This window comes from Bombina bombina, chromosome 7 (assembly GCF_027579735.1).
Source record: "Bombina bombina isolate aBomBom1 chromosome 7, aBomBom1.pri, whole genome shotgun sequence".
Taxonomy (NCBI): Eukaryota; Metazoa; Chordata; class Amphibia; order Anura; family Bombinatoridae; genus Bombina; species Bombina bombina.
In genome coordinates, this window is record NC_069505.1 from 412,299,237 (window position 1) to 412,325,713 (window position 26,477).

Below are 26,477 nucleotides of genomic sequence, written 5' to 3' on the forward strand. Positions count from 1 at the left end.
TATGGATACTTGAGAATGTTTGAACAAATTGTATTCTCTAAGGGAAGAGGAGGATAAAGAGTTAAACATAGATAAACTCACACTTTTTTTAATTAGAGGACAGAAATGTGTAAATAAGGGAGACAGGAAGGCCGAGAAATGAGTCTATGAATACAGCTACTACTTGCTTAAACGCGTTAGTTCTGTTGTGTTCTCATGGTTGACCAATAAAGCACATTGATTCTACGGACTTTCGGCAGAAACTCTACTTTGACATTTCGTTTGTTCTCATATCTTTGAGCCCTTATAACTTTCTGATGCAATATTTTTTGTTACATATTTTATCAGTGTTGAGTGTAACTGTAGAATGTACTTTTGATGTGTTTTGTGCAACTTTTTAGTCTCGTGCAACAGTTAACCAAAGCTCTGAAGTCTCGCTAACCTGACGAGCATAAACTGCATTTGTGCTCACATTTACTTTCAACTCCTAATACTATTTCTGACGTGTGCAAATAAACGAAAATATCCAATATTGAGTGAGCGCAACAGTTAGCACGCTACTAGAACAGGGGTATGTACTTAAAACAATTGCATATAAATTTAACCATCATAAGAAATAGTTTGATAAAAGGATTTTACAACCACAAGTATAACATGTACGCCTGTCTGGTGGTGTAACCAGGGAAGTAATTGCAGTGCATACACCCACAAAAGCCAAAAAAAACAGCACTCGAAAGAAGAGATGCACGTCACTTCAGGGCCACTACCAAAGGCCCCCAGTATAGTATATCAAAATCAAGCAATTGAAGTGACAGCAAAAAAAAAAAAAAATACACCCACCCCAGGGTCCCAGAAGATACGAGACAGCGCAAAGTGAGTGTAATAAATTTTATTTGTCACTAATAACAGGTTGTCCATATTCAATGTCGGAGGATCTTGTGAGAGGACATTGGGAATGTCTGCAGGTTCAGCTCTCTTCCTCTGAAATGGAAAACAAGTGAGATCAGCAAAAACCTTGTGATGTGCCCCCTGCCACTGTGTGATTACAACGATCAGCTCGCTAAAGAGAGGACTCAATCTGCTTAAATGTTTCTGTCCTTGTCAGAATACATTTTTGGGGGGAAAAAACAAGTACGTCAAGTCCTATAGAAATACTGTACCCTGTGTTACTTTTTTTTTTTTTTTTTTTTTTTTTATTGTATTCTGCTAATAGGATCCAGTTTCTCCACAAACCGCCAAAAATAGGTTCCTTCACTCAACCAAACTCAAGCCAGAAACATCAATTAAATGAAATATTGCGACACTATCACCTCTGCAAGAGTTTTAAACAATGTTTGTAGAGGGGAAGGGAGGGATAATACTTTGCTAGAAAGCGGTACAAAGCCATGCTGGAATACAAAGGGTTAGCTCTATCCCTAAGCCCAGGGGTCGACAAATCTGTTCAAAATTTAAAAGCCAGTAAGAATATTTAAGAGCCAGGCAAAATTTTAGGAGCCAGGAGGTATTTGTATATGGATATATGGAGAATGACCCAAAAGTTAAAAGCCAGGGGTAAAATTCTAGAAGCCAGTGGCTCCCTGGTTTTTTGGAGCCCTGACCTAACCATAACTTTATTGCGGACAGATATATTTGTTAAATAATTTTGATAATGAATTTGAGCTTGTCCATAATATGAACACGCACAAAACACAATCCAAACATTAAAACTAAACAATCCTTACACACCTTCAACGTCATCATCATCGTCGTCGTCATCATCATCCTCGTCCTCATCAGAGCTGAACGTGCCGTCAGGGAGGCTGTAGATGCGAATAACTTGCTGCAGGTCAGGGAGGAGAAATAACAAGAGTTAGAGAGATGGACAAGAGCAGGCGAGAGAGAGAAGGAAAGAAGTCTAGATAGTGGACATAAAATGGACTTTTGTGAGGCCTTTAAAGGGACAGTAAACTCTACAATTTTTTTTCCCATGATTCAGATAGAACATACAATTTTAAACAACTTCCCAATTTACTTCTTTTATCAAATGTGCGTCATTCTCTTGTTATCCTTGGCTAAAATAGCAGCTAGCTGATTAAATCTAGTTAGCCAACAAGAGACAAATGTGTGCAGGCACCAATCAACAGCAAGCTCCCACTAGTGTAGGATATGTACATATTTTTGAACAAGGGATACCAAAAGAACAAAGCACATTTGATAACAGGAGTCAATTTAAGAGAGTCTTAAAATGACATATGCTCTATCGGAATTATACAAGTTTAATTTTGACTTTCCAATCCCTTTAATGGAAAAGGAGGCCGACAAGATTCACGGCATGGGCACTACAGGGAGGAACTTGTAGCTTTACTGACCCCACACAAGTGAAGGAAAATGCAACTAGCTCACCTTGTTGGGGTCTTTCAAAATGAGATATTTGCCCTCGTCTAGCTTCATGCAGATGTCCACCACACAGCGCAGGATGCCCCAGGCATTCTCCATGCTCAGGTTAATCTGGTTGGCAAACTCGCTTGGTTTGAACTGTTGGGTGCCCAGAATCACATGGCGGGAGGAATCCTTCACATGGTAACGAGACACATAGCTGTGGGTACAGAAGTATGCTTTAAAGAGAGCAGGTAGCTTGCTGATCTGTATTCCCTCTGAAGATGTGCATAAAGAAATAAATATGGTGCAAGCACAGGGTAACCAGCCTTATTTAAAAGCAAATGATTTGCTCATGTCACTTTCATATCCATTCATAGACAAACATTTAATAGGTGCAGATTGCTAGAGCCATCACTAGTTACATGAACTAGCGAATAGAACAAATTATTTTATAGTAGCCCCCCCCAGTCAGAGATTATAGTATGCAGAATTTTCATTCTCTAGTTCACACGGTCACTTACCCCAATTTCAGGTACTCTGATCCAGCGAGCATGGCACAGCAGGTCCAACGGGCCAGCTTGTAGCTGTTATTCTTTAGCTCTGTAGCAATCACAGCTCCTCTCTGGGAATCCAGCTTCTGACGCCAGTCTACACCATTGCAGTGCTGTATGGAAAGCAGAGTGGTGGGTCAGATTACGAGGCAGCGACTAGAGCTACTGTGAGAGGAACCAATTACATACACAGACATTATTCTAGCTTACCCTAGAGTCCCACTCATTAAGCGTCTTGATGTTAACAAAGGAAACCTCCCCATTGGCTCCAGTCATTACACCGTCATGTTCACACCGCACCACAAGGTCAATATCATCTCCAAGCTTCCAACGGCGGTACCTGCAAGACAAGGAAAAGAGCGTTTGAGAGATTAGAAATAAGTGCACATACGCAAATCCATCACAGTCACTGATTTATGTCACACATGCATTTCTAGCTGGGTGATTGAACTTGCGTGTTTTAACCTTCAGTATTAGCAGAGAAGAATGAACCCATTGTCCAATAAGCAGCTAGATGTGAACAAACCTTACAGCAGTGCACATGTTCGTTCAAATCTAGCTGCTTTTTGGACAAAATACTATCAAGGTCTGGATCCCTGAATTGCTCTGAATTTGCAAACCACAAAAAAAATTGCTAACAAAGTAACATGTCCATAAAACTTATTTTGTATTTAGATATTTTAAAGGGACATAAAACCCCACATGTTTCTTTCATGATGCAGATAGAACATACAATTTTTACTGCTATTATCATAATTTCTTAGTTTTCTTGTTATCCTTTGCTGAAAAACAGGAACGTAAGCTCAGGAGTGTGCACGTGTCTACAGCTCTGTATGGCAGCAGTTTTTCAATAATGTTATACATTAGCAAGAGAACTATTTGCTGCCATGTAGTGCTTCAGGCACGCGCACGCTACCTACCTCGGTATCCCTTCAACAAAGAACAAAGCAAATTTGATAATAGACCCATTACCTAAAATAATATTTACTGAATAATAAAATGATCCATACATAAATATTAATTTCCCATTATACGTTTAGAGGTCCTTACCTGTATGCAACAGATGCCACCTCATTCTTATCAACGTCATCTTCTACGAAGGGGTTCGAGTTGGGAAATTTGTATTTTTCTTGTCCCTGCAAAATAAATCAGATGATAAAAAGACCCAACACGCTTAAAGGACAGCAGAGAACAGGTTAGGCCCATCCCACTTACAATTCGCAGGCACTGCTGGGAGAAGTTGTGATTGATATAAGTGGCTTCCATAGCCAGATTTCGGGGGGAATTCAAGGAGTTTACTTCATCCTGAGGAGGTTCATTTGCAGTTTCGCTGACAGTAAGCAAATCTGTATATTTGGGAGGAAGGGGGGGGAGAATTAGTGAGGTGTTTGCTGCACTGCTATAAGTACAAGAGGTATTAACCCTTTGGCTTCTAGTACATTGCTATGTAATGCATTGCATATCTCTAGCAACCACAGGGTTAAAGTACAAAACTATAGCACATTCTGTGCCCCATAAAGCTACTAGTCATCTCCCTCACCAAAGTCAGAGTTGTCTCTCTTATCGAAGAAGATCTTGGACCCCACTCTTTGCACAATGATGTCCCAGGAATTAACAGATCGTGTACTGCACATGAGTGTGGCAAGGATGGCATCTGTGGCAAAGACGTTGCCCTGGGTCTTGGCAAGCTGCAAGCACATTAAGTGGAGGAAATGTCAGTCTATTTAAAATACACTGGAGAAAATCAAGGATGTAAAAAAAGGCGATGCAAATGAAATGTCACCTTGCGGATAACGGGATCGTCTGTGGTGGTCACAGTGTGGAATATTCTTTTGATGCTCTTTAAAGGTCTCTCGCTCCTGGTGGTGATTCGGTCAAAGGCTTTATCGTAGAACTCCACAGCTCCACAGCACTCTCTATAGACAGGAGAGTCCACTTTAAGCATATGTACCACTCATCACCGTCAACCCTAGTGCTCCTCTAACCATATGTACCACTCATCACCGTCAACCCTAGTGCTCCTCTAACCATATGTACCACTCATCACCGTCAACCCTAGTGCTCCTCTAACCATATGTACCACTCATCACCGTCAACCCTAGTGCTCCTCTAACCATATGTACCACTCATCACCGTCAACCCTAGTGCTCCTCTAACCATATGTACCACTCATCACCGTCAACCCTAGTGCTCCTCTAACCATATGTACCACTCATCACCTCACCGTCAACCCTAGTGCTCCTCTAACAGGCCTCAGGATCTACAATGTGTTTGCTTCTTTCACAGGACTTTAGCTATGTGTATAAGACTTTGGGAGGGGGTAAACACTAAGGGCCTGATTCTCTAAAAGTTTCTGGTCTGGCAAGAGTCCTTACGATATCTTGCCTGTAATACAAACCCCCCCCAAGGGATTGTTTAAAAGGCAACATTTTTTTTTAACCTTGGGAGCTGTGTATATCATTAAAGGGACATGAAACCCAAATTTATTCTCTCATAGATAGAACATACAATTTTAAACAACTTTCAAGTTTACTTACTATTATCAAATTTACTTAAAGGGACACAATTGAAATTAAACTTTAATGATTCAGATAGAGCATGCCATTTTAAACAACTTTCCAATTTACTTCTATTAACTAAATGTGCACAGTCTTTATTTTTAAACTGAGTCACCAGCTCCTACTGAGCATGTGCAAGAATAAGTGTGTATGCATTTGTGAATGTATGATGACTGTCACATGGTACGTGTATGCATTTGTAATTGGCTGATGGCTGTCACATGGTACAGGGGAGTGGAAAAATACATAACTTTTAAAATTGTAAGAAAAAAAAAAAAATCTACTACTCATTTGAAGTTCAGACTAAGTGCTATTGCATTGTCTTGTTATCTTGCATTTGTTGATTATGCAAATCTACTGTGTTGACTGGTCCTTTAATTCTCTTGGTATCATTTGTAGAAGGAGCAGCAATGCACTACTGATTTCTAACTGAACAGATGGGTGAGTCAATGACAATCAGTTTATATATGCAGCCACCAATCAGCAGCTTGAACCTAGGTTCTTTGCTGCTCCTGAGCTTACCTAGTAAAACCTTTCAGCAAAGGATAACAAGAGAAGGAAGCAAATTAAATAATAGAAGTAAATTGGAAAGTTGTTTAAAATTGTATTCTCCATCTGAATCATGAAATATTTTTTTTGGGTTTCATGTCCCTTTAAGTGGAGTTCAATAATATGTGAAGGAAAGACACTTTTCTTAATATAATGCTCAGAAGGGGTTTTTTCTCTCCATACCGGAGTTTTTCAGATTCAGACCTTAGTTAGCAATAGAAATTACAGTAAAAGGGAGGAGGGTAGGCACCCATGAGTGTCTTGTACACTCTAAAAAAGTGTGCCAGGGCATAATTTTAAGGTAAAAAAAAAAAAAAAAAAAAAATGAGACAAAAAAACAGAATTTATGCTTACCTGATAAATTACTTTCTCCAACGGTGTGTCCGGTCCACGGCGTCATCCTTACTTGTGGGATATTCTCTTCCCCAACAGGAAATGGCAAAGAGCCCAGCAAAGCTGGTCACATGATCCCTCCTAGGCTCCGCCTACCCCAGTCATTCGACCGACGTACAGGAGGAAATATGCATAGGAGAAACCATATGATACCGTGGTGACTGTAGTTAGAGAAAATAATTCATCAGACCTGATTTAAAAAACCAGGGCGGGCCGTGGACCGGACACACCGTTGGAGAAAGTAATTTATCAGGTAAGCATAAATTCTGTTTTCTCCAACATAGGTGTGTCCGGTCCACGGCGTCATCCTTACTTGTGGGAACCAATACCAAAGCTTTAGGACACGGATGAAGGGAGGGAGCAAATCAGGTCACCTAAATGGAAGGCACCACGGCTTGCAAAACCTCTCTCCCAAAAATAGCCTCCGAAGAAGCAAAAGTATCAAATTTGTAAAATTTGGCAAAAGTGTGCAGTGAAGACCAAGTCGCTGCCTTACATATCTGGTCAACAGAAGCCTCGTTCTTGAAGGCCCATGTGGAAGCCACAGCCCTAGTGGAGTGAGCTGTGATTCTTTCAGGAGGCTGCCGTCCGGCAGTCTCATAAGCCAATCGGATAATGCTTTTAAGCCAAAAAGAAAGAGAGGTAGAAGTTGCTTTTTGACCTCTCCTTTTACCAGAATAAACAACAAACAAAGAAGATGTTTGTCTGAAATCTTTAGTAGCCTCTAAATAGAATTTTAGAGCACAGACTACGTCCAAATTGTGTAACAAACGTTCCTTCTTAGAAACTGGATTCGGACACAAAGAAGGTACAAATATCTCCTGGTTAATATTTTTGTTGGAAACAACTTTCGGAAGAAAACCAGGCTTAGTACGCAAAACCACCTTATCTGCATGAAACACCAGATAGGGCGGAGAACACTGCAGAGCAGATAACTCTGAAACTCTTCTAGCAGAAGAAATTGCAACCAAAAACAAAAATTTCCAAGATAATAACTTAATATCTATGGAATGTAAGGGTTCAAACGGAACCCCTTGAAGAACTGAAAGAACTAGATTTAGACTCCAGGGAGGAGTCAAAGGTCTGTAAACAGGCTTGATTCTAACCAGAGCCTGAACAAATGCTTGAACATCTGGCACGGCTGCCAGCCGTTTGTGAAGTAAAACAGATAAAGCAGAGATCTGTCCCTTCAGAAAACTTGCAGATAATCCTTTCTCCAAACCTTCTTGTAGAAAGGATAGAATCTTAGGAATTTTTATCTTGTTCCATGGGAATCCTTTAGATTCACACCAGATATATTTTTTCCATATTTTATGATAAATTTTTCTAGTTACAGGCTTTCTAGCCTGAATCATAGTATCTATTACAGAATCTGAAAACCCACGCTTTGATAAAATCAAGCGTTCAATCTCCAAGCCGTCAGTTGGAGGGAGACCAGATTCGGATGTTCGAATGGACCTTGAACAAGAAGGTCCTGTCTCAAAGGTAGCTTCCATGGTGGAGCCGATGACATATTCACCAGGTCTGCAAACCAAGTCCTGCGTGGCCACGCAGGAGCTATCAAGATCACCGAAGCCCTCTCCTTATTGATCCTGGCTACCAGCCTGGGAATGAGAGGAAACGGTGGGAATACATAAGCTAGGTTGAAGGTCCAAGGTGCTACTAGTGCATCTACTAGAGTCGCCTTGGGATCCCTGGATCTGGACCAGTAGCAAGGAACCTTGAAGTTCTGACGAGACGCCATCAGATCCATGTCTGGAATGCCCCATAATTGAGTTATTTGGGCAAAGATTTCCGGATGGAGTTCCCACTCCCCCGGATGGAATGTCTGACGACTCAGAAAATCCGCTTCCCAATTTTCCACTCCTGGGATGTGGATTGCAGACAAGTGGCAGGAGTGATTCTCCGCCCATTGAATTATCTTGGTCACTTCCTCCTTCGCCAGGGAACTCCTTGTTCCCCCCTGATGGTTGATATATGCAACAGTCGTCATGTTGTCTGATTGAAACCTTATGAATTTGGCCTTTGCTAGTTGAGGCCAAGCTTTGAGAGCATTGAGTATCGCTCTCAGTTCCAGAATGTTTATCGGCAGAAGAGATTCTTCCCGAGACCATAGACCCTGAGCTTTCAGGGGTTCCCAGACCGCGCCCCAGCCCACCAGACTGGCGTCGGTCGTGACAATGACCCACTCTGGTCTGCGGAAGCTCATTCCCTGTGACAGGTTGTCCAGGATCAGCCACCAACGGAGTGAATCTCTGGTCTTTTGATCTACTTGAATCGTCGGAGACAAGTCTGTATAATCCCCATTCCACTGTCTGAGCATGCACAGTTGTAATGGTCTTAGATGAATTCGTGCAAAAGGAACTATGTCCATTGCTGCAACCATCAATCCTATTACTTCCATGCACTGCGCTATGGAAGGACGAAGAACAGAATTAAGTACTTGACAAGAGCTTAGAATTTTTGATTTTCTGACCTCTGTCAGAAAAATCCTCATTTCTAAGGAATCTATTATTGTTCCCAAGAAGGGAACTCTTGTTGACGGGGACAGAGAACTTTTTTCTTTGTTCACTTTCCATCCGTGAGATCTGAGAAAGGCTAGGACGATGTCCGTATGAGCCTTTGCTTTTGACAGAGACGACGCTTGAATCAGGATGTCGTCCAAGTAAGGTACTACTGCAATGCCCCTTGGTCTTAGAACCGCTAGAAGGGACCCTAGTACCTTTGTGAAAATTCTCGGAGCAGTGGCTAATCCGAATGGAAGAGCCACAAACTGGTAATGCTTGTCCAGAAAAGCGAACCTTAGGAACTGATGATGTTCCTTGTTGATAGGAATATGTAGGTACGCATCCTTTAAATCCACCGTGGTCATAAATTGACCTTCCTGGATGGTGGGAAGGATCGTTCGAATGGTTTCCATTTTGAACGATGGAACCTTGAGAAATTTGTTTAGGATCTTGAGATCTAAAATTGGTCTGAATGTTCCCTCTTTTTTGGGTACTATGAACAGGTTGGAGTAAAACCCCATCCCTTGTTCTCTTATTGGAACTGGATGAATTACTCCCATCTTTAACAGGTCTTCTACACAATGTAAGAATGCCTGTCTTTTTATTTGGTTTGAAGATAATTGAGACCTGTGGAACCTTCCCCTTGGGGGTAGTTCCTTGAATTCCAGGAGATAACCTTGAGAAACTATTTCTAGTGCCCAAGGATCCTGAACATCTCTTGCCCAAGCCTGAGCAAAGAGAGAAAGTCTGCCCCCCACCAGATCCGGTCCCGGATCGGGGGCCATCCCTTCATGCTGTTTTGGTAGCAGTGGCAGGCTTCTTGGCCTGCTTACCCTTGTTCCAGCCTTGCATCGGTCTCCAGGCTGGTTTGGGTTGTGAAGTATTACCCTCTTGCTTAGAGGATGTAGAATTAGAGGCTGGTCCGTTTCTGCGAAAGGGACGAAAATTAGGCTTATTTTTAGCCTTAAAAGACCTATCCTGAGGGAGGGCGTGGCCCTTTCCCCCGGTGATGTCTGAAATAATCTCTTTCAAATCAGGACCAAACAGTGTTTTACCCTTGAAAGGGATGTTAAGCAATTTTGTCTTGGAAGACACATCCGCTGACCAAGACTTTAGCCAAAGCGCTCTGCGCGCCACGATAGCAAACCCTGAATTTTTCGCCGCTAATCTAGCTAATTGCAAAGCGGCATCTAAAATAAAAGAGTTAGCCAATTTAAGTGCTTGAACTCTGTCCATAACCTCCTCATACGAAGATTCTTTATTGAGCGACTTTTCTAGTTCTTCGAACCAGAAACACGCTGCCGTAGTGACAGGAACAATGCATGAAATTGGTTGTAGAAGGTAACCTTGCTGTACAAACATCTTTTTAAGCAAACCCTCTAATTTTTTATCCATAGGATCTTTGAAAGCACAACTATCTTCTATAGGAATAGTAGTGCGTTTGTTTAGAGTAGAAACCGCCCCCTCGACCTTGGGGACTGTCTGCCATAAGTCCCTTCTGGGGTCGACTATAGGAAATAATTTCTTAAATATAGGGGGAGGAACAAAAGGTATGCCGGGCCTTTCCCACTCCTTATTTACTATGTCCGCCACCCGCTTGGGTATAGGAAAAGCATCGGGGGGCACCGGAACCTCTAGGAACTTGTCCATCTTACATAATTTCTCTGGAATGACCAAATTGTCACAATCATCCAGAGTAGATAATACCTCCTTAAGCAGTGCGCGGAGATGTTCTAATTTAAATTTAAATGTTACAACATCAGGTTCAGCTTGTTGAGAAATTTTTCCTGAATCTGAAATTTCTCCCTCAGACAAAACCTCCCTCCTGGCCCCTTCAGATTGGTGTGAGGGTATGTCAGAACAGTTATCATCAGCATCCTCTTGCTCTTCAGTGTTTAGAGCAATCGCGCTTTCTCTGATAAGTAGGCATTTTGGATAAAATGTTTGCAATAGAATTATCGATTACAGCCGTTAATTGTTGCATGGTAATAAGTATCGGCGCACTAGATGTACTAGGGGCCTCTTGTGTGGGCAAAACTGGTGTAGACACAGAAGGGGATGATGCAGTATCATGCTTACTCCCCTCATTTGAGGAATCATCTTGGGCAATATCATTATCTGTGGCATCATTGTCCCTACTTTGTTTGGATACTATGGCACAATTATCACATAAATTTAAATGGGGAGAAACCTTGGTTTTCATACATATAGAACATAGCTTATCTGATGGTACAGACATGTTAAACAGGCTTAAACTTGTCAACAAAGCACAAAAAACGTTTTAAAATAAAACCGTTACTGTCACTTTAAATTTTAAACTGAACACACTTTATTACTGAATATGTGAAAAAGTATGAAGGAATTGTTCAAAATTCACCAAAATTTCACCAGTGTCTTAAAGCCTTAAAAGTATTGCACGCCAAATTTGAAAGCTTTAACCCTTAAAATAACGGAACCGGAGCCGTTTTTAGATTTAACCCAACCAAGCCCAGAGGGGAATACGATACCAAATGACGCCTTCTATAAGCTTTTTCAGTGGTTCTTAGCTCCTCACACATGCATCTGCATGCCTTGCTTTCCAAAAACAACTGCGCATTAGTGGCGCGAAAATGAGGCTCTGCCTATGACTAGAAAAGGCCCCCATCTGAAAAAGGTGTCCAATACAGTGCCTGCCGTTTTTTTTAAAACAATCCCCAAGATTATGATAACTATTAAAAGTTATAATCTGCAAAATATGCTTAGCAAAGTAATCGTTTTAGCCCAGAAAAATGTCTACCAGTTTTTTAAGCCCTTATGAAGCCCTTTATTCTTTTACTTAATCTAAGAAAATGGCTTACCGGTCCCCATAGGGGAAATGACAGCCTTCCAGCATTACATAGTCTTGTTAGAAATGTGGCCAGTCATACCTCAAGCAGAAAAGTCTGCCAACTGTTTCCCCCAACTGAAGTTACTTCATCTCAACAGTCCTGTGTGGAAACAGCAATCGATTTTAGTAACGTTTGCTAAAATCATCTTCCTCTTACAAACAGAAATCTTCATCTCTTTTCTGTTTCAGAGTAAATAGTACATACCAGCACTATTTTAAAATAACAAACACTTGATTGAAGGATAAAAACTACATTTAAACACCAAAAAACTCTTAACCATCTCCGTGGAGATGTTGCCTGTGCAACGGCAAAGAGAATGACTGGGGTAGGCGGAGCCTAGGAGGGATCATGTGACCAGCTTTGCTGGGCTCTTTGCCATTTCCTGTTGGGGAAGAGAATATCCCACAAGTAAGGATGACGCCGTGGACCGGACACACCTATGTTGGAGAAAGAAGTATCCCCTATTTAGAGGTAGAAAAAAAAACTAAAAATTTACAGAATTATGAAGTCCCCAAAATATAACAAAATTATTCTCATAAAAAAAACTGTTTTTAGTGAAAAGTTAAAAACATAGGTAAAAAAATTAAAATGAAAATACTGGTGAGTCCAGGGCCAAGCAACAAAAAAAAATTAAAAAATATATAATAACTATCACAGGAAAAAAAAAAATCACAAAAGGGTTAACTATCCCCATTACAATGTGTGGCACGAAACACAAAAAAGTCCCTTACATAAATCTGTGACTATTAAGTACTAAGCACTAGAGCCAAAAAGGGGGGGGGGGGGGGCAATCTGCTATCAATTTTCTGACACCCCACAGGAATTATTTAAAAAGGACTGGGTGAACCTGCTATCCCTGAATACAGTTTAAAAAAAAAAAAAAAGATATTATAATCAAGAAAAATCAAAAACTGTCCCAAAAGACACTGGACTCACCAAGACAGCCTGATGCACGTTTTGCATAAAGCTTTATCAAAGGCCTAATAACTTTAAGATGGCAGAGGTTTCTCTGGTGCTGGGGTTTGCGGAGCCCTGAATAGAACATTTTATTTTTGCATTGGTTTCCCTGCTTGGATCAATTTGCATCCAAGTCACAGAAAGGGATTGGCTAACTAGTGTATAGACACTTGATAACAGTAGCCTATCAAAACATAAAATGACTTGTTACACCCGAGGAAGGGGACGGGACCCTGAAACGCGTTGTGTGAAAGAGTTTAGCCAGACAAGCGGTGCTCTCATCCTTTATCAGTGTCCTACTCAACGCTACCTAGTCGCAAGTGCAAGTATTATTGTTAAATTGTTGTCTGCTGTCAGTAGTTTAAGTGATTTACCAGGATTGTGTATATCCGTATTTAACATATATTGTATAGAAGACATATTTTTCACATCGTCTAAATAATTCTGTTTATACAGAGTCCTGATAAGCATTGTCCTTTAAGTTCAACTAATAAAAGTGCTTGTGTTCAGGCGAGTATTCACACCAAACCAAGCATTACTCACATGTCCAACGGATCAGAAACCTCCAGGTAACGCATCTTCATCAGCCTCTGAAAATCCATCTCCTCTTTCACCTCCCAGTCGCTTCTGACCTCTACAGAGGAATCACGTGGTTTTAACTGCGTCTGTAAAGTAAAGCAGGGGAATGTGTTTTTTGTATTTTTATGGTGGGTGTGTGGGAAATGAGACCCAACATACCTGAGATTTCTGGTCCCATTTTTGCCGCACTCCAAACTGCTTCTGGAATTTCTTTTGAAGTCTAAGACGATCCCTGAAATAAAGAGCAAAACCTCAGCCTCTTATTAGGTGACCGAAACCACAGGTTACTCAGCAGATTTAGCCTTTTGCTGTGGGAAGTGAAGAACACTGAAAAAAAGATTTTATGCCCCCCACCATAAAAAACTGTATATTAACACTTACCTCTCCTTCTGCTTAGCACTTTTAGGCAGTGTCTGCATATTGAACTGAAGCATATTTCGCCTGTCTTTATCTCGACGCAAATTACGCTGAAGAAAAAAAAAAAAAAAAAAAGTTTTTTTTGTTTTAAATAAAATGACTCTATAGACTTAGTTATAAGTTACACACATTAGACCAGTGACAGGGATGCATAGTGTGTTTAACTCCAATGTTGGATCAATGTCAAGAGTTAATATTAGCCAAGTCTGTGGGGAAGAGGAATACAGCTTTAAAGAAATGTTGAACAGTCTGTTTTATTGTTGTAATAAAAAAATAAATAAAAAAGCACTACACAGTTGCTTATACTTAAAATCAAAATCATTGCAATATGTTTTATTCATCTATTTAAATGGATTTTATCTTTTATTTTTACACATTTCTGCTTCCTGTCACAGCCCTACATGGAGTAAGAGGCCTTTGCAGGAAGTTTTATCTTAGCCTGATGTCATAAAACTTCTATGCTAGTGAATATACTGGGAGTCCGATTTGCTCATGGCCCAAAACTTAAGTTTTGAAAATCCTCTGCTAAAACACTGGGGGGGCACGGACTACACTAAGAATTTCTAAGTGCTAATTTGGCTGTTTTTTTTTTTTTTTTTAAATATTTTTCTTTTTAGATTTACTTTAACTTATTTGTTTTTTACAAAAAGGGGCACTGTTTAATATCCCTTTAAATTAAAAGTTGAGCAAATGTTTGTTCTGGACGTAAGAACATTGTAAAGTTGGCCGGATGGGGCTACGCGAGAAACCTGCAAGGGCTGTCAGGAAGCTGGATTCTGACTAACCCCACCAGGGCACAACAATTGTCACCTGCAATATACAAATCTAAAAGGGGCTAAGGGGATAGTACTCCCTTTCCAGTTTATCACAGTCAATTTTGATTTCTTTTGTTAGATTTTTTTAAAAAACCCACAGAATTTCAAAAATGTTCTCTCATTACTCCGATAGAGAATATAATTTTAAAAAGGTTTCCAATTTACTTCTATTATCATATTAGCTTTGTACTCGTGATATCTAGATAGGTAACGTGCACATGCCGGAAGCACTACACGACAAGAAATAGTGCTGCCATCAAGTGCTCTTGCTAATTTACAACACTGTTGCAAAACTGCACTTCTGAACTGAACTTCCTGCTTTCCATCAAATGAGAACAAGAAAACTAAGAACATTTGATAATAGAAGCACATTAGAAAAGTTGTATAAAATTGTACGTTCTATCTGAATCATAAAAGAAAATGTTGGGGTTTTATGCCCCTTTAAGAAATCACATAGTAGGTTGTTAGCCGCTATGTGTTGTGCGGCAGGAACGGAATTGACATACAGTAATATTTCAGTAGTAAATGCCACACCACTGCATACCTGGGCAAATCGCAGTCTGTTCTTCTGGTACGCAGTCTTCTGCATCTTGGTAGTGTCAACAAGTTGGAAGCTGGTCTCGTCCTCTTCATGAAAGTAGGCATACTGACTGCCGCCGCCAAACTGAGACGAGTATTTATCTGGGGGGACACAAATGGGAGAGGTGTCAGGTTGAAGAAAACCTGTCAGCATCTGTACTGCAGTCAGGACAAGCTTAGCACAAATCAGGAAGGCGCCATTACTAAGAAATGATGTGTGGCCAAGATGCGCCACTTGTACTGAATGTTCAAGCTGAGCAGATATTGTAGATGACCATTTAAAGATCATCAGAACCTGTAATTACTGGATCCTAAACGACAATAAGCTACCCAGAGGGGAAGAATCACTGCATTTTAATCCTAGAGGACTTTAGCCTTACCCATAACAGCAGCATTTGATTCCTATATATAGAGGTGAATGAGTAACTAGTTCTGATTCATTAGAAACCTTGTAAACACTTGACTGGAAGCCATCGTGGTTTCATTTTAGATCCAGTAATAAAAGCTCTTTTTGTCATTTCCAAATTGTATTTCTTTGAGAAAAAACTTGGAGTGTCATTAAAGGGATATGAAACCCAGGTGGTTTCCTTTTGTGAGTCAGTCAGAACAGACAATTTTTAAAAAGTTTCTAATTTACTTCATTCTCATGATATTCTTTGTTGAAGAGATACCTAGGTAGGTGTCTAGAGAGCGCTACATAACAAGAAATAGTGCTGCCATCTAGTGCTCTTGCAAATGGATAACATTCTTGATGCCATATAGTGCTCCAGAAATGGGCCGGCTCCTAGGCATACATCCCTGCTTTACAACAAAAGATACTAAGAGAATGAAGAAATGTGATAATAAAAGTCAATTAGAAAGTTGTTTAAAATTGCTGCTTTATCTGAATCATGAAAGACAAATTTTGGGTTTCGTGCCCCTTTTAATTCTACATGGGATTATTCTGTTCTGTTTCTATGAAATGAACAAGATCACATTTTTACATTGATAAATTTTAGCTGAGAGTGAATCTGACAGAAAATAATAATAATGTAGTCTACTATGGCCAGAAACGTGCAGCACAAAGCAAACTTGCAGAGAGATGAGAGTTAAAGGGCACTGAACTGACTCAGCAACAAATGTAAAGCGGAGATATGGGAGGGGCTGTATACTCACTGGTGTATCTCTTGTCCTGGTACGTAGCTCCCGTCCAGTCAGCAACCTTATCAACAGAAGAACACAATCATTAGTTTAGGGACTGAGAGGCCAATAAAAAATCAGTAATGTTACAGACCTGATATGTTTGTTTTTATAAACTGCAACACAATAACATATCAATGCATGGACTATGCTTTATAAGAACATTACACACTATGAGATTATTATTTATTATTGTCCCCTACTGATCTCAGCAGAGGGCTAAGATACTGGGCCTAAATCCGTAACACGGCAGCGCAAATATGGAAACTAAACTTTCTTCAATATGTAAACAACCAATATTTTTATTATAACAAAAATATTTATATTATTCTCAGAATAATCTTTGCTTACATAATTATATTTAGCATTTATTTATTGTTTAATAACTCTTAAGCCAAGTCAGGGCTCGACAAACCCAGGAGCCACTGGCTCCTACATTTTAAACAGATTTGTCGAGCACTGAGCTAAGTCACAATCCAACAAAAACCTGACACCCCAAAGACTGACACATTTGCATTAAAGTGATGGTCAATCCTAGAGACACCCTTATGTATAAGAATGGAAAAAAGCTGGTGGTCAAAAGTTAAAATGCAGGAAAATTGATCGTCCTTAGTATTTAAAAACAATCTTTCTTCACTACTACAGAAGCCACATTAAATGCTAGATTGTAAACTATATCACTAGAGGCCAGATAAACCATCACCAGGACTCTCGCTATGGAATAAAAAGTACACAGACACCTTGCCCAGTCGATCTCCTTTGCTGAACGGCTGGTATGGCATATCCTTAAACTGATCGGGCACAGAGCAAGGCCCCCATCCAAGCGGGTTATCATTTATCACCGGAGCATGAAACTTTGCCATTGTGGTTCCACCTGAGTATGAGAGGGAGAAAGAGGGTGATTCACCAGCTGCCGAACAGCTGAAACACGGAAACATGCAGAGCTTCCTGAGAAGCACAAAGCGATCAGTCATAATTGTACACAAAGATAATTAGCATCATTATATAAAAACAAGCATTCAGTGTCAGTGTTCAGTACCCAAGCAGAGTGCTCATTATCAGTATATAACGTTCCGATCACTCGGCTTACAGGGTCACCAGCTGCTAAATCGCCTCTTCCTGATGACTTGCAGATACCCAAAACTAAGCACTTATAGAGACCGTCCTAATCCCAACCAAAACCTCAAGTATGGAGCTTTCAGCAGCATAAAACACGGTAAGACTGGAATATAAAAGGTTTGTTGCACATAGTAAAACAATTTGCTATATATTTTTATTAAACGGGACAGTAAACACCTTGTAATTACATTACTGTTCTCTTATAGAATAATATACAGGCAACGTCTTAATGGTTTTAAAACAAATTAACATGTTAATGCCCTATCTGAATCATGGAAGATTCATTTGGACTTTACTGTCCCTTTAATTTGTGCAACAAACATAAGAAATGTTAAATTAATTTGTAACTAATATTGACGTAAATTTTAGCTGGGTGGTCATTAAAATCAGCCGGTTGGTATGCCCACTAAATAGGTCCTGGTGTTATGGTAAAGTGTCCTTTTAAGGACTGGCTGCTACACGGAACTTCTACATCTACACTGGGACTTGACACAGACATACGTCTTACAAAAATACATATAATTTAAAAGGCCTTATTGTAGATGCAACAGAAACAATGTCTTGAAAGCTTTTTTTTTATAACAGGAAAATATAATTAAAATATAAAAACCACAACCTTCAAAAAAATACCTATTGACATATAATTACAAAACCAGGCTACACGTGCGCAGGTGCGTATATATTTTAGGGCTGCAACTAACCATTATTTTCATAACTGCTTAATAGGCCGATTATTTTTTCGATTATTCCAAAAAAAATAATTCAATACCATTTTTTCCTATATTTAAAATAAAATCCACAGTGTTACAAATATAAACTTCAGACTAAAACTTTACATTAACACAACTGTTTGTCCAATTTTAAAGTAGCAGAACACACTTTTATAATTAAAAGGGACACAAAACCCAAATTGTTTCTTTCATGATTCAGGAAGGAGGATGCAATTTTAAATAACTTCCCAATTTACTTAGTGCGCTTGGTGTCCTTTGTTGAAAAGCATACATAGGTAGGCTCAGGAGCTGGAAGCTAGCTGCTGATTGGTGGCTGCAAATATATGCCTCTTTTCATTGGCTTAGTGATGAGTTCCGCTAGCTCCCAGTAGTGCATTGCTGCTTCTTCAATGAGGGATATCAAGTGAATGAAACAAAATTAATAATTGAAGTAATTTTGAAAGTTGTTTTTTAAAAAAAAAAAAGTATGTTCTGTCTTCAACATGAATAAGAATTTTTCATGTCCCATTAAGCAAAATAAAACCACCAAACTGTGGAGAGAAAAGGTAGAACTATCACTGTTTCTAACATTCCGGGTTTCACTCTTCCAGAAACTTTGCATTGAAATGGAAAAATGTCAACATGACCACATGCTCTTTGCAAACGATGTCGCCTGCAGCAGAGAAGAGAATCAGATGGTGTTGAGGTGCCTAAGATGTACAAGTAGGGTTTTGCCAAGCTGGGATATTTTTGTTTGTTAGCTCTCTACCTATGCAAACGGGTTTCCTCCTTGGAAAGGGGCTTCTGAACAAAGTAAGCCTGGACTTAATTTCTCACTTTGCTGTTGATGTCCTCCTCAGCTTGCCACCTAGCTGTTCTCACTGGTCCCGAACGCACCCTGTGATTTATATAGATTACCGGATGACTGAGAAAACACAGCAAATAGTGTGTCACACGGCCAGACTGTGTGAGTTTACAGCTCCGTGATTTAATATAAACAAACAATCTAAATGATGACTCATTATTTCTGGGTTGCACAGGTGATCTAACCCACATAAGCAAGGAGAGGTTGTAAACTGAGGGGAAAAAAAACAAACTTATACTGTCCTGAAATAGTAAAATGTAAATGTCTTTAGACGTCCTTTAGGCGAAGGACATAACGATAAAACACAATACCATGTGCAGGAGTTCAGAGGAGATAAGCAGCTGGTGCCGTGTGCAGACCAAATAATCAAATGAGATTTGACAACTATTTTCAAAATTGATTCGTTTTTGCAGCTCTAGTGCATTTTATACCTTACTGTATAGCATCGATTTTCCTAGTAACATTTTTTTAGCACTGTAACCACAGTCACTATAAGGGATTTTCTGGGTGTTGTATTCCAGCTAAATACTACTGGGATGTGTACGGAGTTATATGCACTTGTATAGAAGTGTAGTTTTAACTATCTTCTGCACCATTAAAGGGCCATAATACCCAAATGTTTAAACATTTGAAAGTGATGCAGTATAGCTGTAAAAAGCTGACTAGAAAATATCACCTGAACATCTCTATGTAAAAAAGAAAGATATTTTACCTCAAAAGTTTCTCAGTAGCCACATCCCATTGTAAAGGATTTATAAGCAACAACTCAGTATGTCTGTCCCGGGACAGCGGAAGGAGTGAGCTTACGTGCACACTCATCTTATTTCCCTATTCAGTGTAAGGTAGTTAACAATGAAATCTCATGAGATCACAGTAAAATAGTTCATGACCTCAGCACTGCCGATTGGCTGCTGTTCATTTCTTTAAACATTTTTTACCTGCAGCTGAGTATAACTTTTTACTCAGAACTTACTCTGCTGAGCTGAGGAAATTGTGAGGTAAAATATCTTCCTTTTTTACATAGAGATGCTCAGGTGATATTTTCCTGTCAGCTTTTTACAGTTATACTGCATCAGTTTCAAGTGATTAAGCATATGAGTATTATGTCCCTTTAAGTTTTGTTTTTCAGGCTATTGGCAAGATTAGATTAGTCAAAGCCGCAGAGGATTAGGGATAAGATAAATGTTAAGTTTTTGAATGAATAAAATCATGCAACTGGTAAAATAAACCGGTCCCTCTCTGGACAAGCGCCCGCCGCTCCCTCTCTGGACAAGCGCCCGCCGGTCCCTCCGCTCCCTCTCTGGACAAGCGCCCGCCGCTCCCTCTCTGGACAAACGCCCGCCGGTCCCTCCGCTCCCTCTCTGGACAAGCGCCCGCCGCTCCCTCTCTGGACAAGCGCCCGCCGCTCCCTCTCTGGACAAACGCCCGCCGCTCCCTCCGCTCCCTCTCTGGACAAACGCCCGCCGCTCCCTCTCTGGACAAGCTCCCTCCGCTCCCTCTCTGGACAAACGCCCGCCGCTCCCTCTCTGGACAAACGCCCGCCGCTCCCTCTCTGGACAAACGCCCGCCGCTCCCTCTCTGGACAAACGCCCGCCGCTCCCTCTCTGGACAAACGCCCGCCGCTCCCTCTCTGGACAAACGCCCGCCGGTCCCGCCGCTCCCTCTCTGGACAAACGCCCGCCGGTCCCTCCGCTCCCTCTCTGGACAAACGCCCGCCGGTCCCTCCGCTCCCTCTCTGGACAAACGCCCGCCGGTCCCTCCGCTCCCTCTCTGGACAAACGCCCGCCGGTCCCTCCGCTCCCTCTCTGGACAAACGCCCGCCGGTCCCTCCGCTCCCTCTCTGGACAAACGCCCGCCGGTCCCTCCGCTCCCTCTCTGGACAAACGCCCGCCGGTCCCTCCGCTCCCTCTCTGGACAAACGCCCGCCGGTCCCTCCGCTCCCTCTCTGGACAAACGCCCGCCGGTCCCTCCGCTCCCTCTCTGGACAAACGCCCGCCGGTCCCTCCGCTCCCTCTCTGGACAAACGCCCGCCGGTCCCTCCGCTCCCTCTCTGGACAAACGCCCGCCGGTCCCTCCGCTCCCTCTCTGGACAAACGCCCGCCGGTCCCTCCGCTCCCTCTCTGGACAAACGCCCGCCGGTCCCTCCGCTCCCTCTCTGGACAAACGCCCGCCGGTCCCTCCGCTCCCTCTCTGGACAAACGCCCGCCGGTCCCTCCGCTCCCTCTCTGGACAAACGCCCGCCGGTCCCTCCGCTCCCTCTCTGGACAAACGCCCGCCGGTCCCTCCGCTCCCTCTCTGGACAAACGCCCGCCGGTCCCTCCGCTCCCTCTCTGGACAAACGCCCGCCGGTCCCTCCGCTCCCTCTCTGGACAAACGCCCGCCGGTCCCTCCGCTCCCTCTCTGGACAAACGCCCGCCGGTCCCTCCGCTCCCTCTCTGGACAAACGCCCGCCGGTCCCTCCGCTCCCTCTCTGGACAAACGCCCGCCGGTCCCTCCGCTCCCTCTCTGGACAAACGCCCGCCGGTCCCTCCGCTCCCTCTCTGGACAAACGCCCGCCGGTCCCTCCGCTCCCTCTCTGGACAAACGCCCGCCGGTCCCTCCGCTCCCTCTCTGGACTAACGCCCGCCGGTCCCTCCGCTCCCTCTCTGGACTAACGCCCGCCGGTCCCTCCGCTCCCTCTCTGGACTAACGCCCGCCGGTCCCTCCGCTCCCTCTCTGGACTAACGCCCGCCGGTCCCTCCGCTCCCTCTCTGGACTAACGCCCACCGGTCCCTCCGCTCCCTCTCTGGGCAAATGACAACTGACCCCCTCCGCTCCCTCTCTGGGCAAATGACAACTGACCCCCTCCGCTCCCTCTCTGGGCAAATGACAACTGACCCCCTCCGCTCCCTCTCTGGGCAAATGACAACTGACCCCCTCCGCTCCCTCTCTGGGCAAATGACAACTGACCCCCTCCGCTCCCTCTCTGGGCAAATGACAACTGACCCCCTCCGCTCCCTCTCTGGGCAAATGACAACTGACCCCCTCCGCTCCCTCTCTGGGCAAATGACAACTGACCCCCTCCGCTCCCTCTCTGGGCAAATGACAACTGACCCCCTCCGCTCCCTCTCTGGGCAAATGACAACTGACCCCCTCCGCTCCCTCTCTGGGCAAATGACAACTGACCCCCTCCGCTCCCTCTCTGGGCAAATGACAACTGACCCCCTCCGCTCCCTCTCTGGGCAAATGACAACTGACCCCCTCCGCTCCCTCTCTGGGCAAATGACAACTGACCCCCTCCGCTCCCTCTCTGGGCAAATGACAACTGACCCCCTCCGCTCCCTCTCAGGGCAAATGACAACTGACCCCCTCCGCTCCCTCTCAGGGCAAATGACAACTGACCCCCTCCGCTCCCTCTCTGGACAAATGACAACTGACCCCCTCCGCTCCCTCTCTGGACAAATGAGAACTGACCCCCTCCGCTCCCTCTCTGGGCAAATGACAACTGACCCCCTCCGCTCCCTCTCTGGGCAAATGACAACTGACCCCCTCCGCTCCCTCTCTGGGCAAATGACAACTGACCCCCTCCGCTCCCTCTCAGGGCAAATGACAACTGACCCCCTCCGCTCCCTCTCAGGGCAAATGACAACTGACCCCCTCCGCTCCCTCTCTGGGCAAATGACAACTGACCCCCTCCGCTCCCTCTCAGGGCAAATGACAACTGACCCCCTCCGCTCCCTCTCAGGGCAAATGACAACTGACCCCCTCCGCTCCCTCTCTGGACAAATGACAACTGACCCCCTCCGCTCCCTCTCTGGACAAATGAGAACTGACCCCCTCCGCTCCCTCTCTGGGCAAATGACAACTGACCCCCTCCGCTCCCTCTCTGGGCAAATGACAACTGACCCCCTCCGCTCCCTCTCTGGGCAAATGACAACTGACCCCCTCCGCTCCCTCTCAGGGCAAATGACAACTGACCCCCTCCGCTCCCTCTCAGGGCAAATGACAACTGACCCCCTCCGCTCCCTCTCAGGGCAAATGACAACTGACCCCCTCCGCTCCCTCTCTGGGCAAATGACAACTGACCCCCTCCGCTCCCTCTCAGGGCAAATGACAACTGACCCCCTCCGCTCCCTCTCAGGGCAAATGACAACTGACCCCCTCCGCTCCCTCTCTGGACAAATGACAACTGACCCCCTCCGCTCCCTCTCTGGACAAATGAGAACTGACCCCCTCCGCTCCCTCTCTGGGCAAATGACAACTGACCCCCTCCGCTCCCTCTCTGGGCAAATGACAACTGACCCCCTCCGCTCCCTCTCTGGGCAAATGACAACTGACCCCCTCCGCTCCCTCTCAGGGCAAATGACAACTGACCCCCTCCGCTCCCTCTCAGGGCAAATGACAACTGACCCCCTCCGCTCCCTCTCAGGACAAATGAGAACTGACCCCCTCCGCTCCCTCTCTGGACAAATGCCCACTTGCCTTGTCTATTCCCTACAGCCTCTCACTCTGGCTACAACCCACCACTGCTCTGCTCTTTCCCTTGTCAACTGCCACAAGACCCTTTCTCTTTGCTGGTCAAGTGTCCCCCAGCTGCCCCACTTGCCGGGACTCTGCACCAGGCGAATTGCATAAAATACAGCAGCCACCATGGAAGCAGCTAATGACGTGTGCCAGCCAGGCTCATGAAACCCTGGAACAAAACTGTCTGGTACACCCTCTCCACTCCTTCATCTGTTACCAATATACCAACAAAAAAACATCAGCAGCTTTAATTTAATTCCCCGACCTCACTTACCGCCTTCCCGCCGTTTCTTATGACTGATGTCCCCGGATTTTTTTTTAGGCCGTGATACGGCCCTTCTTCCTGAAGCCGGCTCCAAGTAAGGGAAGGCCGTAAAGCGAGTTCACGCTTAGTCAACTAACCTACCACCACTGTCGCAAAACATTTACATCACTACAACAAGCGTGAGGCAAAAGACGTGCCCTTAGCAGTAACGTCATCACGTTATACGATAGAGTTCCAAAGGTGTGTCAGTGAGGAACCATAAGTGAAACAGCGACATTTTGTTTTGGAGGACTTCAAATACATGCACTTTCACACAGTTCAGTGAAAAGATCCAGTTCAAAAGAACGATTCGTTCACGAACTGGACATCACTAATATGCAGCTTTTTTTCTATTTTTAAAGCAAATTCGTAATAATCTATACCGGATAATGAGGCTTGTTGTATATTTTAATTAATGGAGATTTCCTAATGCTTATGTCAGCTGTTCAGTGTGTGATAGGAAGACTGTCCTAGTCATTGAACCTAGGTAGGTGTTTAAATTATGTGATGGCACTAAGGTACTATATGATGGCCAATAAACACCTTGATTCTTATCTAAAATGTTTAGTTGTGTCTAATTAACTTTGCAATATACGTTCATTGTTTATTTTGCCCCTTTTCATGCAATTTAGCTTGATAAAAACCCAATACACATCCCTAAAAAATACTTTATTTTATTGTTTTTTATAATTATAAAACTAATTGTTTGCAAATTCCCTTCTTTCAGCGTGTTATTCAAAAGAGTTAAACATGTAGTGATATACTTGCTTCTGATTGGCTCTCCAGCTGTTTCTTTATCTTGGGTGGTACAAGAGTACACCTTCAACTATGTATTTAAACCATTTGAGTAAGTAAGGTACGAGAGTGCACTATTAAATGTGCTAGATCCTTGGTGTTTCTGTCCCCTATGTTGGATTGTTCATACTATTGTAGTACAATAAGGGTTACTGTTTTAACAACATCATCCTGAATTTTTATTTTGTAGCTAGAATGGCCCTTTAGTATGTGTGTTACTGGCTTAAACATTATTGAAGTTCCTGCCTATGTGTGTGTTACTGACTTAAAAAGGTGTAAACCACTGTTGTATGTAGAGTTTTACTGTTTTAAAAAGGGGGTTGAATCACAGCTCTATGTCTGTGTATGTTAATTTCAAAAAAAGTGGTAGGTGTTCTGATCTGGGTATGGTGTGTGTGCTTATCACTGGCATAAAGTGTCTAATGGGGTTGTGTTCTGATCTGTGTGCTCAACACTGACAGAGATCGTCTACAGGGGGTAGTGTTCTTGTCTAGGGTCTGGTGTGTGTTCAACACTGGCATAAAGCGGCTACAGGGGGTAATGGTCTAGTCTGGGGTCTGGTGTGTGGCTCATCACTGGCATAAAGCAGCTACAGGGGGCAGTGTTATGGTCTGGTGTCTGGTGTGTTTTCAACACTGACAGAAAGCGTCTACAGGGGGTAATGGCAGGGCCGTCTTTAATACTGACTGGACCCTGGGCAAACATTTTCTAGCCCCCCCCCCATGCAATTTCGCTCTCTACCCCACCATCCCAAAAAACAGCTAAATCAATTTATTTTATATATTTTTTTAAATTATAAGCCCAGCAGTGGATCATCCACTGCTGGGCTAATCATTAAAAAAAATTGCAATATGTGAAACTGGACCTAAGCAGTACTAATAAGTAAATAAATATATAAATTCCTCCACTCTGGATTAATTTAATATGCTTTTGAATGTGATTCTGGTGTGAGGTTAGCTGGTTAAAGAGATTTAGGGCAGCCAACAGGAGCAAAGCAAGGTAAAGACTGAGGCGGAAACATAGAGGTGCAGACAGATATAAGTTTACTGACTGGAACAGTAGAACAACTATGGGAAGCTGTAAAATCTTAAACAGAGAGAAATAAAAACTATAAAAATAAACCTTACCTTAATGTGTGAAGTATCAACATGACACTATACATCAGCCACAGCAGCACATGTCACTACTTTGCTAGGAACAAGTTCCCTCTCATCCTGCACTAGACAATGCTGCATGGGGGAGGGGCATGTGTACACACGTATTCTTCCCACTGACACCTTTCTACAAAGCACTGTTTTCCTAACAAACTTCAGTTAGTTGATCTTAGAGCCACAGCAGAAAGAGCAGGGCTAAGGGGACCAGCAGACTGGATGCTGTCTGCCCAAGGCTGCATGGATACAGTGTGAGATGAGTCACACAGCCTCAAGACTGAAGAGAGCGGTGTGTGCAGCTGCACAAATGCTCAAATCCTCACGTGCCTGCCACTCCAGCTTTCTGATGCATGTGCCTATAGTGAGCGCTACCCAGAAACAATCCCCACCACCAGAGCAGTTACCTGGTAACAGTGGTAACCCCAGCAGAACCTTTTCTGATGCAGTTGGATTGACTGGATGCCGAGTTAGGGCTTAGCATCCAGTGCTGCACAGTGCACATCTAAAACAGCACATGGCACTAGCTTGGAATGTCACATGACATTGGCACGGTCTGGCACAGTTTCTCACAAATAAATATAAGCAGAGAACTTTTGACTGTGACAATATTAGGACTGACTGTGTGTGTCCCATGTCACATGACATCAGCAGTCTGGCATGAACTAAAAAAAAAAAAAAAAAAATATTTTTTTTTTTTTTTTTAAGATTCTTGGGCCCCTCAACAAAGACTGGGCCCAGGGCA

The 26,477-nt window shown here is 43.2% G+C and overlaps 1 protein-coding gene across 2 annotated transcripts; it reads right to left on the reverse strand.

Moving 5' to 3' along the window:
• Positions 1-853: 853 nt before the first annotated feature.
• EIF3D (eukaryotic translation initiation factor 3 subunit D) lies at positions 854-23,910 on the reverse strand. Of its 2 annotated transcripts, none has more exons than XM_053721212.1 (16): positions 23,760-23,910; positions 17,029-17,162; positions 16,265-16,310; positions 15,075-15,211; positions 13,680-13,765; positions 13,458-13,530; positions 13,263-13,378; positions 4,672-4,804; positions 4,429-4,576; positions 4,104-4,234; positions 3,939-4,024; positions 3,099-3,228; positions 2,859-3,001; positions 2,362-2,554; positions 1,705-1,798; positions 854-960 (listed from the first exon to the last, which is right to left on the reverse strand). In XM_053721212.1, exons 2-16 carry the CDS (start codon positions 17,149-17,151, stop codon positions 947-949), a joined length of 1,653 nt encoding a protein of 550 aa, XP_053577187.1. In that variant the 5' UTR covers positions 17,152-17,162; positions 23,760-23,910; the 3' UTR covers positions 854-946. The 2 variants fall into 2 exon arrangements, with proteins under 2 accessions (XP_053577187.1, XP_053577186.1); XM_053721211.1 differs by having other exon boundaries at positions 13,263-13,384.
• Positions 23,911-26,477: the final 2,567 nt, after the last annotated feature.

Excerpts from the sequence above, each read along its gene's own strand:
- EIF3D (XM_053721211.1), bottom strand. The coding sequence starts at position 17,151 with ATGGCAAAGTTTCATGCTCCGGTGATAAATGATAACCCGCTTGGATGG. Across the intron at positions 4,805-13,262 it reads GTTTCTGATCCGTTGGACAT|AGAGTGCTGTGGAGCTGTGG; the intron begins GTGAGTAATGCT and ends TCCTGTCTATAG. Across the intron at positions 1,799-2,361 it reads TTTTGAAAGACCCCAACAAG|CAAGTTATTCGCATCTACAG; the intron begins GTGAGCTAGTTG and ends CCTGACCTGCAG.